Source organism: Nanorana parkeri, unplaced genomic scaffold (assembly GCF_000935625.1).
Source record: "Nanorana parkeri isolate BGI_ZX_2015 unplaced genomic scaffold, ASM93562v1 scaffold231, whole genome shotgun sequence".
NCBI classification, from domain to species: Eukaryota; Metazoa; Chordata; class Amphibia; order Anura; family Dicroglossidae; genus Nanorana; species Nanorana parkeri.
The window spans coordinates 119,338-134,465 of record NW_017306499.1 but is presented as its reverse complement, the minus strand read 5'-3'; the positions used below and the strand labels follow the sequence as shown (position 1 = coordinate 134,465).

The window sequence follows — 15,128 nt, the reverse complement described above, 5'->3', positions numbered from 1 at the left end:
AAGTTATACTCACTGGAACCAAGATTCCCAATTGCTCTTAGACCGGTCCCTTCAGCCTCTCTCCCCCTCCACTCCAGCAGTCTAAGGTCCAGTGAGTCATCAGATCCTATACAGTGTAAACAACTTGAGGACACTGCGGGACATACTGTCGCTGGAGCGGATTTGGAGACAGGCTATAGTTAGCAGTGTAGGTGCCAGCTGGGATCAGTGTTCCGGTGAGTATAACTTTGTTATTTTAGCTCACCAGACAAAGTGAGCACTTAACCCTTGCAGTGCAGAGGTAGCCCCACTGCAAGGGTTAAGATTTGATTTGCCTGGAGTCTTGCTTTACATCCACAGATGTAGTAGAGCTAACTTGATGATGTTTCAATCCGTAAGGTAGGTCTGCACTAAAAACAGCAGTCTGCAGATGACAAGAAGCCCTTGCGAAGACTTACCCTACAAGGGCTAGCACCGTTTCTGAAGACTGTGCCGGAGAGGGAGCCATTACCACCAAAGGTTCCCCTAGAAGCACCAACTCCCAGAGCAGCTGGATGTGGAAGAATACTGGGGAAAAGCACCTAAAGAAAAAGAACAGTCTGTTCTAAATCATATCAATGGTTAATCTCGTAAAATAAAATGACATTAACGTGAACCTGTGCTTACAGAGAACAGGCACAATAAAGTGTTTTGACATGTTCTTTGCATGCCTCCACCCCCTAATATCAAAATTCTGAACTGGCTGCAAGAAAACAGCCCCGACACCTAGTAGTCCCTGCACATACAGTGGGGGGAATTTATCAAAACTGGAGCAGAGAAAATCTGGAGGAGTTGCCCATGGCAACCAATCAGCATCTCTCTTCAGTTTGCTCAGGTAAGATTTAAAAATGAGAGAGAGAAGCCGATTGGTTGCAGTGCAAATCTGCTCCAGATGTTGTCTTCTACAGTTTGATAAATTCCCCCCAGTATCTTTAGATGTTTTCAAGTGAAAAACAGTTGGAGAGAGACAAAGTTTGCGTTGCATCACTTTAGTGCCCAAGCAGTTAATAACTACCAGCCAATAGTGAAAATAGGGTCCTGTCCTCAGACCATCCACTCTTTCCATTAGATTATATGTGCATTTAATTACTTTATGCATGTTATTTATCTATAAACATTCCCTTGTGTAGACCTTCAAAAGCCCGAAACTGCTGATGGATGCCGCCATCTTTGTTGTGATGTCAACAGCCCAAACCGACTCTGAGTTGACACTTAAGTAAAACTCTTCAATATTTCCTACATAAAGTTTTTGTAGGGAGGTGAAGGGATGCCCAGATGAGCTGGGCCAAAACATACAGTAATTACACACTCCCACAAGAGGAGAGGGCTATGACATGCAAGCAGCAAGGAAGGGGGCTGTGCTAATGAACTGACTCTTCCTGAAGTCATATTCTGTAGCATGTTCCAAGGCACATTGCAAGTCAATAAAATGTAATTTATGAAAAAGAAAAAATACTTAGAGAACTATGGGGTAAGTGTTTTTCCCCATAGTTCTCCTCAGGGTCACGGGAGGACATAAACTAGTGTCCTCCCGTGACCCAAAGCTCAGGATATCGCGAGCTACAGCTCCACTAAGCGCTGGAGGATCGGAGCGGGGGAATCACTGCAGGGAGCTGTGAGTGACCATCACGACTCTGCAGGGACAGAATCGAGAAGTGAGCGAGCGACGGTATGTGTTTGCTCACTTCCCGATCTATTGAGCCGACGTGTGACAGTTTCATTGTCACGCGTCGGCTCGAACTAGGAGGCTGAGTGAAAATCACTCACCTCATAGCTCTCCTTTAAAGTAAAAAATTAAAATAGTTGATTTTTCCCTGAAAATTTTTAGGTTGGTGAATATTTCTCTTTATAAGGAGCTACAATATTTAATGGTGCGCGCACGCACACACACACACCCGCACGTGTCACCATCTTCTAGGTGTACTGAAGCAGTACAGCTTATTACACTGTATAACATGTACATTTTAATGAGGAAGCTTATTACAAGAATGTTACCCAAGCCATCTAGGTATAGATAGATAGATAGATAGATAGATAGATAGATAGATAGATAGATAGATTTATTTGTCACATACACAATCGTACAAGTATGATATGCAGTGAAATGCTTACACGACTGCAAAAAGAAGAAAGAAAGAATACATTTTAAATAAAACTTTTACATTGCAAAATAAATATAAGTGTTAAATGTAAATATTAAAATTTAAATTTGACTAAAAATGCTAATACAATATGGAATGTAAGTGTGCAAATGCCAAAAGCATCTAATGGCAGATCCTAATTAAATTATGTCCCGCTATGTTTTTACCTGAACAGATCAACTTCATGGATGGTCGGTAGTGACACAGAGATATGTGCGTCTGTCTAAAAGAGAGAAAGAAAAGAAACTTGGTCAACTGATGGATCAACTTGGCCTCCCATGGATTCCAATATCATCACTAGGCTGAAGACAACCAAATCTACCTCTCTACTCCTGAGCTCACCCCTTCAGTCTCCTTGTGCATCACTAATGTACTGACATCTCAGTATGAATGTCACACAAGTCTCAAACTCAATCTTTTCAAAATTGAGCTCATACAGAAGGTGGACACAGAGGGAAACATTAGAGAAGAATATACAAAAGTGTATAGCTCAACCCTCCATGGAATTGCGGGCAATCCGAAGGGATGTTCAGCGAGCAAGCGATCTTCTATCAAAGTACAGTCTTAAAGCAGAATTAAAGTGAGGGGTGTTAAGTTTAGGACTACGTTTAGGGCCAGTTTTAGGGCTAGAGGCAAACCTGGCCTGACCTAAAAGGAGACTAAGAGAACAGCACTGTTAAAATGTAGGCACCTTACCAGTGTTAAGCTGGCCACAGACAGGGCTGAATGAGAAAAAACACTCAAGTTCTCCATCCACTCTTAACAGTGTGGGTGGACAAATCTCCCCTGCCAGCTAATGTGTTCTGACAGACGGCGCCCACTGCTGTTAGGATACCTGAACAGTGATTCCTTCGACTAAAGTTGACTTTCCAATCAACTTTTGTCAAACCGTGTGGTGCGAGCAGGGCCAACCACTGATGGACTGCTGCCTGATTCAGCAGGAAGCAGCCAAAATCCAAACCATGTATGGCCAGCTTTAGTCTAAAACTGGATCCGTATATGCTTGGAGAACACCTTGGATTTTAGGCTTAAGCTTAAAAAAGGGACTGTAGACTTCTCAAGCACAAAAAAATTAATAAAAAAGGAAGCCCCCTGGAGCCTTTAGCCATAATCTAACATATGCACAGCATATAAGCACCTTAAGGCAAAAAATGTAAATTGCCGACATGCAGTAAGAAGCTTTTATGGCAGAAGAGACTTGCAGTGTTTTCCGTCATAAAAAAAACAGCCGATTGGCATTCATTTTTTATACTTAATTTAATTGCTCGTATTAAAGTAGAAGTTAAAAGGCTTTCCTTGGTGACAGGCTCATTTTAAATCAAGCTAAGAAATCAAGAGTCCCAATTCAACCACTGTTACCTGTTGGGTCATCTCCACTATTTGCGTTGTCCCCGGCTTGTCAAGTCTTGTTGGTATTCGCACCTAATACAGAGATCAATAGGTGAAGTTGTACATTAAGAAGTAAACACTCACATGAGGGGAAAAAAAACAACATACACCTAGAATTAAACTTTATTTTCTCAACATATTCATAGAAAATGAAACTGCTACTCACTGTTACTACCGTCCTCCTGCAGATATATGACATTTTAAGCAGCCATGCTAGAAGTTGCCTAGCTACTCAAGTAAGGGTCTCCGTGAACATTTTGAAGCAGAACTCTCCCCCTTGTTGGCACCTGTCACCACCACTTTACTGTCCCGCTGTGAGTTCACTGCAGTGAAGAGTGAATTGAGCAGATGTGCTTGATGTCAGAGCTACAATCCTGCACAGGTAGTTTCCTACACGGCCCCTGCACTTGGTCACATGATCTGATGTCAACAGGCCAAGAGCAAGGTACATGTAAGAAAGTGTTGCTGCACTGGTATGTAGAATTCACAGTATTGAGTAATTCAAGTGTCAGAGGAACCAGCATACCCCATGGTTCCTAAGTTACTGTGTAATGGCTTTTATGCATCTATATTGAATGAATCCATCATCAGTCACATCACCGGTAATGCATGCACAGGCATCAGCATACACAAAGAAACATTCCTGTGCATTTTCTAGCTGCAGCTATCTGTGTCTGCGTCAACCCCTGATGTTCCTGTATGACAGCTCCTTTCATCCGCAAGGAAAAAAATGTCTATATCAACTTATTAAAAGACTGTTTATAATCTGCAGAGGATGGACAGGGCAGTGGCAGAGACACAGCTTATTAATTGAATGTAAAATAAATCTAAAGCCAGGTACACACGGAGCAAATTTGCAAATTCGGCCGAAATCTGATCTGTTAGTGGCCCTGCCCCCTTGACAGATTGACTTTTAAGGGGAGAAGATGGAAATTCATCGGCCAAATAGTGCTTGCAGCCAATCACCTAAAAGCACTGTTCAGGTATTCTGACAGTGACCAGCACTGCTGTTAGAATACAATGAGGGGAATTCATCAAAACTGGTTTGTTCAGTTAAGATTTGAAAATGAGAGAGAGAGAGAGAGAGAGAGAGAAGCTGATTGGTTGCCATGCACAGCTGCTCCAGAGAGATTCATTCATCCATGCTGTTAGCGTGGATGGATGAATCTGTCAAACAATAACATACTTCAAATGGCAATCAACCACAGCGGGTGATCCAAAAGGCATACAGGAGCAATGTAGGTCCCAAATAATATTTGCACAGTGTTTCTGTCTGCTATCCTGCCATAATGTGTAAGAATGGTAGAGTTTAGTTCAACATGATTTTTAGCATATTGGTGCCATACCTTTATAACGAGCCCCATGATTGGCAAGTGCAGAGTCTTCCCGGGCAGAGGAGCGGGCCATCGGTCTAAATCACTGCAAGCTGCAGAAGAGGAATGCAACGGGTAAGCACTAAGTTTAGAGCAAATTTAAGGATAGAGGAAAAATAAACCTGGCCTGACCTAAGAGGAAACAAAGACAACAGCACTGTTGTATTGCAGGGACGTTACATGTGTTAAGCTGGCCATATACAGAACTGAACAGAAAACACACTTAAATACACCATCCACACTAAACAGGGTGGATAGAAAAATCTCTCCTGCAATTTATTATATTCTGACAGACAGCACCTGCAACTGTCACAATACCCCAAAAAGTGACTGCAGCTAATTTCTCCTCCTGTCAGCAAACGTACTGATTGGCTCCTTGTGCGGCTGCTTCTTCTCATACTTCAGCCCTGCTGTACAGGGACTGCTAGAGACTGATCCCGGGTCACATTCAGGTTCTTACATTTCTTGCATTTAAATAACACGCTTATGAAGCATTAAGGATTACAGAGCAGCACTACTTTGTGTCTGTTATATCTGATTAGACTTCAGCATTAAAATTATTTCCGTTACCTCAGGTCTGGTTTAAGGTGCACTTCCAACAGCAAGGATCAAAGGATCTAATTACTTATTTAGAAGTCAAGTAAAATGGCTGTTCCTTTACAGCTCGTGATGTAAGATACAAGAAGCAGTCCAAAGTTTTATTGGAAATCAATTTTCCAAAGATAGGAAGTTGCTGATAACATTGGATGAGACACAGTTGTGCAAAATCTGCAAGATCCATTTCTGGATTCTTGTTGTTTTGCAGAAAGGAATGTACAGAGTTTCTGCAAGTCGTTTTGTGTGTGTTTTCTTCCGAGTATTTTTTTGTAATCCTAACGAACGCCAGGAAATAGAAATGAACCCTTACAGTGGGGCTACCCTGCAGTTAAGTGCTTGTTTTGGTGTAGGAGCTAAACCAGACACCCACCACCTTTTCTCACCCGGGCTCCAGTGGCCTAAGGACCCGTGTTGTCAACACATCTAATGCATGTAAGGACACCAAGGGGAATTCCGCCGCCAGAGTGGAGGGAGAGAGAGGTGAGCACTATCCACCCCAGTACCGAGGATCAGTTATTATTTTACAATTCCTGGAGTTCTTCCTTAAACATATAAACATTTTTAATAGGAATTTACCATTTTCATTTGGCAGGTGGAAAGGGCAAGCCTAGAAAGGTGTCCTACTAGTGAATAACCCATTAATCACACTTTCCTGTGCAGGTTTTTCCCCCGTCTAAGGTGCTCGGCTTCCATCCAATTGCAGGTCGCATGCCCCCAGCCAATCCATTTTCAGCTTCTCCCTTATGGCGATAGCACACTTCTGGGCGACATAATGACTTCTACCTGCCAAACCCAAACTGTTGCTTTGTGCATTCCAAGTACCCTTAGTATTTCCTAGTTAATGCCATAGGCGTTATATGGGCTTGCAGATCACACGATCACTGTGACTGACCGTCACGGTGATCACTTTAACAGAAAGCCCATCCTTCCAAATCCTGACTGTCAACAGTGATCAGGATGCATCAATGACAACACGGTCAGAGAGCTGAGCGCTGCCTTCCAATCAAAAAACGGTGATGCCAGCTGTACGCATATATGTGGCAGCCTGGTGTACTGCCGTGTTGCCACATATATGTGTACAGCCAGCATTAAGAAATGAAATATAAGCTATTTTTTATTTTTCAGCTAAAGTCTTGGTTTTATACTTGTTCTGCTTTCAGGTTGCATGTGTTCACGACTGAATTTGCATGCTGCCCTTTGCTGGCAGCACGCAAATCTCTATTGGTCCCCGGTATGGCCTCTGCACAGTGCTCCAATCAACACCTCTGCTCAGGGAGAATAAGCATTTCCGATTGGATAACTGCAGTTCTAGAACAGGCATGTTTAATGGTGTTGCAGAATAAGGAGTGAAACAGATGCAAATAATGCTGATGACAACAAAACACAAGTTGGCCCACCTAGTTTGTTCATTGTTCTAATTATTGGATTGCTTTGTTTATGCCAAACACATTTAAACTGCTCCATGCTTAGGCCTCAGCTACATGTGTGGGAATTTTCTCAAAGCAATCCTGGCTTGTGAGTGAAGTGACATCACACAGTAACAATGCCTAATGATAAACACCCCTTACATGGGATAAGAATCGGATGAAGCATTTTGTTGTGTAAACCAGTTTATTGCTGTGCTGCATATTCCCAGGGCATGATGGGATTTATACAAGGTTGTACTGCTGGGTCACATCGAAGAGGCCAGGCTACATGCAGTGCTGGTTACATGAAAGAGACTCATTTTTGTGCCACAATGTTCCAAAAGTAAAAAGTCCCACCAATGTTTAAAGTCATTGAGGGTACCCAACTGAAAATTGGGTTTTAAAGAACAGTTCTAGGTGACAAGAAAAAGCATCCATTGAGCTACTAATGCCATTCACCACACACGGCAACTATACTGAAGTCAGAGTTCACTTAATTTACCTTAATCTGGGTTCTTAATAGGCACCCGCAGAATAAGCATACATAGATCCACAGAAGATCAGTAGAAGGGCAGTAGGAGCAAACTTCTTGAACTCTGTGCTGTGTGACTTTCTCTCTTTCTATCTGTTTACCGCACCATTGATCCCATTCAAACCCCACAAAACAAGTTTATATCTGATAGGTGGTTGTGACAAATTTCATAGTATCAGCTTTTTTTATTACATGTTGCAGCAACACCAGCAGGTGTGTTTCAGGATCATCAGGCTAGAAACCAAAAAGGTATGGGGTAGACTGGATGTCTGGAAAAAGCAAAACTACCTAGGAAGTGGGCTGTAATCAAAGGATGTGTGTCAAGTTTTAATGTCTAATTTGTTTTAATAGGGTGGACCTTTAAGTCCTGCCCATTTGGTATATTACTTATTAAAAGTTGGATTGTGGTTGATGGTCTTCAGAATAAAAGGCAGACAGATTAAGCTACCTAGAGAAGACTAAGGAACCAGCACCAAGCCTAGGTCACAAAACACATACCACCTTCTCACTGTAGCATGCCTTCAGCTTCCAGAATGACAATTATGCCTTTCACACACTACACTTTCCAAACCTAATGCCTTTGTGCTAGCATGGTAACCCTTGCCCGCTCCCACATACCAGCACTTGGGCACAGGCTGGCAAGGAATCGAGCGTTGCAATATGGAGAATCAGAGGGACGTAACATGTTTTTCAGGATATGTCCCCAGTAGTAGAGGTTATTTCTGGAAAGTCTAAGGTCAGGAGAGCACAGGGAAGGGTTGAATATTTTAAGGTCCCCCCTCTAGCATGAGCCAGTAGGCAACGTACAGGTTGACTTGACCTACCAATGCTTTTTTTTCTCCAAGTTCCACAATGATGACATCAAGACAAATATTGAAGATGTTACGCAGCATGATCATGCAGTTACCTGCTTCCAAGCATGGGTCACTTCTTTCAAAATACTCCGGGGCAATCTGCTTCACCACCGTGTTAAAGAAATTGATGTATGGCAGTTTGCTGATCAGAACTAAGGACTGAAAAAAGACAATTTCCATTCATAATTTAGGAAGAAAAAAAGTGACTGTGATTTAGTTTGAAACAACAATCTTCAAAAAGAGTAAAGGGCAACAAATAAATGCATTTTCAAGGCACTACTTTTCAGATTAGTCTTTTCTATCTCTTTGTAGCCTCTCCTTCACATTCTGTGTGTCCTATCAGCGTGAAAAGTCAGACAAAAAGGCATATTCAATAAAACAGTGCAAGACGTAAAGCAAAACATGAGAAGTGCAGAAGCCCATAGCAACCAATAAATCCAACCAGAACTGGTTAATCAGGGGTGTTGAAATTTAAAAAAAACTACTTGTCCAAGGACTAAAGCGGGGGGCAAATCTACTTGTCTCTCATGACAATCTACTTGTTGTGATACAAAAAATTATTTTAACCAATATCGTATGTAATCGTGCTAAGCTCTTCTCATTGGTCAGGGCGCTCAGGGGGGGCAGATATGAGCAGGTAATTCAATTTTCCCCAAATTACTTGGGAAAGGGAACTTACCCTTTAATGCACAATGTGCGCGTTAGAGAGCGCTGCTGCCTGGCTACCACAATATGGCACACAGCGGAATGGACAGGGGAATGGGGGCAGCACATGCACGCACACAATGCCCTACACGTGCCTTTATTTGCATGCAGATTGTGGGACGGTGGAGTTGGTTTTAATTGTTGTTGTTTTTTCCCTTTTTTTTTTTTTTACTTTTATTAATTTTTATTTATTTTATAATTTGTTTACCTTTTATCCATTTTTTAAAAATATATAATTTGTTTACCTTTTTATTCATTTTTTTACATTTTAATTTTTTCCCACTCAATTTTATTGGTATGACACAGGGGATAACAACAGAAGATTGAAAACAGCAAGGCACCCAATCTTCTGTACAGCTGAGACAGGAAGGCTGTGAGTACAGAGTTTCTGTCTCACTGATCACACAGAGCAGATAGGGAAAGGACATTCTCCAGTCTCCTCCCCTCTCTCCATCCTGAAGTAATTTATCTTAAAAAGCGTACAGCTTTTCTAAAGCCAAAGTTTGATTTATTGCAGTTGTCCAGTTCTTAGACGTGGTAGATGCATTAGTTTTTCTTTTTTTCAAACTTCCTTTCCTTTAGTTTTACCTGGTGAGTCGGATGTCTTTATAAAGGAGGACCTGTCACTTACCGATTCGGCTTTCACATAGGGGTCTTGAAAGCCCCCATGCAATATCAATAAAGCAGGGATGGCCAAATTGCGGCCCTCCAGCTGTGGTGGAACTCCATGAGGCTTTGCTAGATTCTCACAGCCACGACTCCTGGAGAGAGATGCTTCATGGGATTTGTTGTTTCACCACAGCTGGAGGGCCGGAGTTTGGCCATCCATGCAATAAAGTGTAAATAAAAAAATAAACCAAAAAAGTTTTTAAAAAAAACAAAAAACAAATAAAAGGTTACATTTAAATAAAGCCCTCCACTCCCACTGTCGGGCGCACCTGAATTGCGTTTCACAATCATGTATGAAAACAATGATTGCAAAACATGTTACATGTGTGCACAAACACCAGAGAGGGAGCAAAAATGTTAGTGTCATCAGTCACTGCCAAAACTAAATTGATGAGTAGTAAAGGCTTTTTAAGAAGAACTCTGGGTTAATAAAAATTGTACCCGGAATTCTTCTTTAAAGCTTTGGCTTTGGGAAATTTTAGGTCCTGTATTTTTTATTTTTTTGCCAGGCATAAATGCAAATGTAAAGTTTGACATGTTTGGTATCTATTTCCCCAACACAACCCCATCTTTTATATTTTACCCAAAAAGTGTGTATTCTATTCCGTTTGTATGCACTAAAATTAATTCTAGTGCTTTTTTTCCTAAAAATATTGTGCGCAACTATCATGCAACCAACCTTTTTTATTCTACAGGGCCTTTGTTTTTCGAAAATATATAATTGTATGGGGGTGTGGGGGGGAGTTAAACAGTTTGAGACCAAAAAATAAGATTTTAACATGTGTGCAAAAAAATTTAAAAATAGCTCTGGACACAAAGCGGTTAAAGGAATATACAAAATATTATACATTACAATAATACAGAAATGAATACAACCTTTAGCAATAATAGTCATTTAACTCACCCACAGAGGACAAAGTAAAGAATAGAGCCAATAAAACCCATGATAATGTCAAAGTAATTCATCCAACAGGTAAAAAAGTGTCCAACATGCTGTCAAAGATGTCAGATATCTCAATACTCACACAATTACATGTTTGCCATATGTCATGTGTATCAGAGCCCTTTACAAGGCAGCCAGTGATAAGTATAGGCAAATTTAGCCAAATTAGCTTTTTATGTCTAGCTGCAGAAAACCCACACATGGCAAAGCTGGTAGAAGTTCTGAGAGTCGCCGCAGAGCGCCCGTCTATGCTCAGACCACTGACAAGCGCAGACAGCGAGATGTGAGCCCGGGTTAATTGCACCCGCAGCCAGAGATCGGCGCTTGATGCAACTGTCATGTTCTTAATTACCTTTTGAAAATATCCTCTTTTTAACGTCTTGTCTCGGACTTGTCGAAAATATACGTAACCATAGAAACAGGATGGATCTTTCTGTTAAAAAGATAGGATACATATGAATTAAAGTATTCAGGGGGAAAAAATCAATGTGTCTTTTTATATAACAGAGTTCTAAGAGTCTTGATTTTTTTCGGTGACATTTTCAGAGCATGAATTGTCGTTTCAATAGTAAAAATAGTTAAAAAGTGTTGATCATACATTTTTAAAGCAATAATAATAATAGCAACAGGTAAATCAATACATTATACGGCAATGCAGAATGCCAGTATTATGCTGCATTTCTGTATAATGTATTTCTGGGATTTATAGACCTCTATAGCTGATGGTATTATTCTGCATTGCTGTATAATGTAATGCTGAGATTTGTAGTCCTCTAGATCTGATGTCAGTATTCTGCAATTCTGTGTAATGTTTTGCTGAGATTTGTAGTCCTCTATAGCTGGTGGTATTCTGCATTCCTATATAATGTATTGCTGAGATTTGTAGTCCCGCTATAGCTTGATGTCAGTGGCAGAAGTATAGGGTCACAGCTGTGACCGGGCTCTGGCATTATTCTGCATTGCTGTATAATGTATTGCTGAGATTTGTACTCCTCTGTAGCTGGTAGTATTCTGCATTGCTCTATAATGTATTGATGGGATTTGTAGTCCTCTATAGCTGATGGTATTGCTGTATAATGTTTTGCTGAGATTTGTAGTCCCTCTATAGCGGATGGTATTATTCTGCATTGCTGGATAATGTATTGCTGAGATTTGTAGTCCCCTTGATCTGATGGCATTATTCTGCAATTCTGTATAATGTTTTGTTGAGATTTGTAGTCCTCTATAGCTGGTGGTATTCTGCATTGCTATATAATGTATTTCTGAGATTTGTAGTCCCTCTATAGCTTGAAGTCAGTGGCAGAACTATAGGGTCATAGCTGTGACCGGGCCCTGGTGCTCCACCACTGTCCTAAAATCATTACTCTGTATTGTTTTAAAACAACTGTCACATGAAAACGATATCGGTAATTGGTATCGAGGAGTACTTGAAAAAAAAAAAATCGGTACTCATACTCGGTCTGGAAAAAATTATATGGGGTGCATCCTTAATATACACATTCATAACAAGCGGTATAAAATAAGTCCACATTAAGCTCTGTATCTGAAGGCACTGTGAAGTCTGGTAATAGAAGTCAGATTTAGTACCCGAATCTGACTTTATACCAGACTCCTTTATCCTCCTCACAGCAGTACTCTAGCAGAGGAAGGGGCAGTGCTTTGAGCCGTCCCAGCTCTTCTGCACTGCATAATGCAGTCAATCTAATATTGGGAGATTGCCATTAGGAACAGAAAGCAGACTGAGCAGAGCGATGCCCTGATCAGTTCCCTAATGCTCGTTCACTGCCCAATCAGTAAGTTGGTGGGTTGGCTGGTAACCACGAAGCCTTGCTTACAACAGTGGACAGGGGAGCTCACACCCCTGGCTATGCTGCGTGGCAAAAAAAGCCTGGATCACAAGGAGTGTGTGTGGGTGTGTGAATTTTAAATGCATATTTATCTGAAGGCCTAGAGTTCAGTTTTAACAATTTTATACAAATTGGTCTGTAAAAAAAAGCTTCTATGTTGCCAAACCTTTAAATAAACAGGCGAATCTCGGTCCAGCTGATCCAAGACACAATGCAGGGATGACTTCCTGCCCATCGACTGACGGAACCTGAAGCAGAACTGAGTGTCCCCCAGGCAGCCTGGAAACAGGAGCCAAATGCAAACAGATGAGCTCACCCACATCAATCACTGTCACAATTTCTCGGGAGAAGAAACACTGTGACTACCAGGAAGCGGAGCTGCACACATTAACTATACACCAAATAAGCACAGAATCAATATTTATACGCCAAATTACTGTCTGCACTTCAAAGCCGCAGAAATGTCCCAGTGACCTTCCTTACTTCCAGCCCATCATATGCTCATGAGAGCAACAGGGAAACCTCTACATGTTTATACAGCAATAGCTTTCCCAATTATTACATCATTACCTTAAGGAATAAACGAACATAGACTCAGGGAATGGGAAAGCGAAAAAGAACGGACTTTCTTTCCCTGTCTATCAAGATTTAAGAACAGTGTTTTAAAAAAAAGAAGTAAAGCCAATTTTTTGGCTTTACATCACTTTTTGGTCACAGGACATTTACTGCAGTGCAGAGATGCACCACACCTGAGAAGGATCCTGGCAATATGGTCAGGATCCACCCCGGTGCCTCATTGACAGCTGGCTCTTCCTCTCTGGAGCCAGAGCCACTGTGCCCCCACTCCCCACAATGGGAATGACAGCCACTACTCTCTGCAGGAAAAAGACCATGAGCTGAGCGATCAGAGGTTACATGGTCACTCTGCTCTCAGTACTAGGGATGTTTCGTATCGAACATCGGCGGTTCGAGCGCTCGTCAAACTTTATGGGATGTTTGCGGTTTGTTCGACCGCGGACATTCCATAATACAAAATGTCCACTGAAGCTCTGATTTGTTAAAGTCTTGCACCTGACCACAGGTCAGGTGCAAGACTTTGCCCAATCAGGGCTCAGCGGAGGAGGGGCCTGAAGGAGAAAGTTCTCTATCAGAGAAGGGGAGAAGGGGAGCCGACGGACCGGAGGAAGAGGAGCCGACGGACCGGAGGAAGAAGAGGAGTGGGCGAACCGGGAGAAGGGGAGCGGACAGACACGGGAAGACGAGTGGCCGGACTGGAGGAAGACGTAGGTGCTGCGGCCAGACGGGGGAACGGAGAAGCCGACGGACCAAGGGAAGACAGCAGCAGAGGTACGGGGGCAGCGGAGCAATGCAGCGGTCTGTGTCCCCGCTGCCTCCGCCAACACAGGCAGGGATTTGAAGGGACACAGGCCGCTGCAGCCACATGTACCGGCAGCTGTATGGGGGTCGAACATTCGACCCCCATACACTTGCATTGAGTTCGAGTTCGTACTCAAACATTTCGGCGGTTCGAATACGAACCGAACACGGGGGTGTTCGGCTCATCCCTACTCAGTACATACATAGAGCCTCCTTGTGACAGTTGCAGTATCCCATGCCAGCTCGGAGGCTGGATTCACACCTAGGCGAGAGCATTTTTGCTGGTTCCTACATGCGTTTTCACTGCTTTTCTTTTAAAATCATGCCCCAATAGCTTTTAATACTTTTACAGGTTCAGAAGACATGTATGATGTTAGCAACAGAGACGCAATCCCTCTAACAGAGGGGGGAGTGCGTCGGGTAAATCTTAGAAAGGCGATAAGGGGTAAAGTACCACCTTTGCATTATTTTAAGAGAGATTTACCAGTGGGTTACGCACTTTGAACTGGAGACATTAGCTTCACTGCTTTTTTTATGCGTATAAATAAATTGTTTCCACTAGTAGGTTGTGACACATTGATGTAAATGGGAAAATGCACATTAAAAACAGAAAACGCATGTTTTTGAGCATTTCCATTGAAGTCAATGGGGTCAAGAAGCTGTTATTCTGCCAAAAAGTAGTGCATGTACTTTTTCCAGTGACAGGCGTTTTGCCACAAGGGACAAAACACTCAGATGTGAACATGGCCATAGACATTAATGGGATTTTGTTTAAAGGTGGGGGAGAGGGGTTTCAGCATTTTTTAGGGCAGAATGAGGCCTTAGTATTGGGAAGAGGACATTTTACTCTCCTAATACTTCTCCTTTAACAATGTGATTAATAATGAATTAAGAATGCTATATGCAGACATTTTAGTTGGGGAAGGCAGAAGGCTAATAACCACCTGACACACACTTACCACCAATGTCTACAAATAAGACAACTGGACAATAAATGGCAAAATCACTACAAATATCATCTAATCTCTATGAGCGTCATCACAATATGTAAAAAGGTCGAAATAATAATATAATAAATGAATACAAAAAGTTTAGTTACCCGAATTTGAGTCAGGAAATGACAGGTAGCAGATGCTGGTTTTCTGTAAATTAAAATGAAGACACACTGGTATTAGGATTTAATATTAGGACAGGAGGAAAAGGCAGCTTAAAGGGTGATCTTAAAGCCCCACTGGAAATGCAGAAAAAAAAACCCCTTGAATGGGGTAGGGGACCCA

The 15,128-nt window shown here is 41.9% G+C and overlaps 1 protein-coding gene across 1 annotated transcript in view; it reads right to left on the bottom strand.

The window, feature by feature from the left end:
- Window positions 1-15,128, bottom strand: part of DENND6A (DENN domain containing 6A) — a 58,253-nt gene that overhangs the window by 26,826 nt on the left and 16,299 nt on the right. Inside the window, exons 3-10 of the mRNA XM_018556276.1 lie at window positions 14,951-14,993; window positions 12,641-12,753; window positions 10,980-11,060; window positions 8,364-8,469; window positions 4,895-4,974; window positions 3,519-3,581; window positions 2,327-2,382; window positions 438-560 (exon numbers count right to left, since the gene is read on the bottom strand). Coding sequence (XP_018411778.1) covers window positions 438-560; window positions 2,327-2,382; window positions 3,519-3,581; window positions 4,895-4,974; window positions 8,364-8,469; window positions 10,980-11,060; window positions 12,641-12,753; window positions 14,951-14,993 — 665 coding nt within the window. The remainder of the gene's footprint in view (window positions 1-437; window positions 561-2,326; window positions 2,383-3,518; window positions 3,582-4,894; window positions 4,975-8,363; window positions 8,470-10,979; window positions 11,061-12,640; window positions 12,754-14,950; window positions 14,994-15,128) is intronic.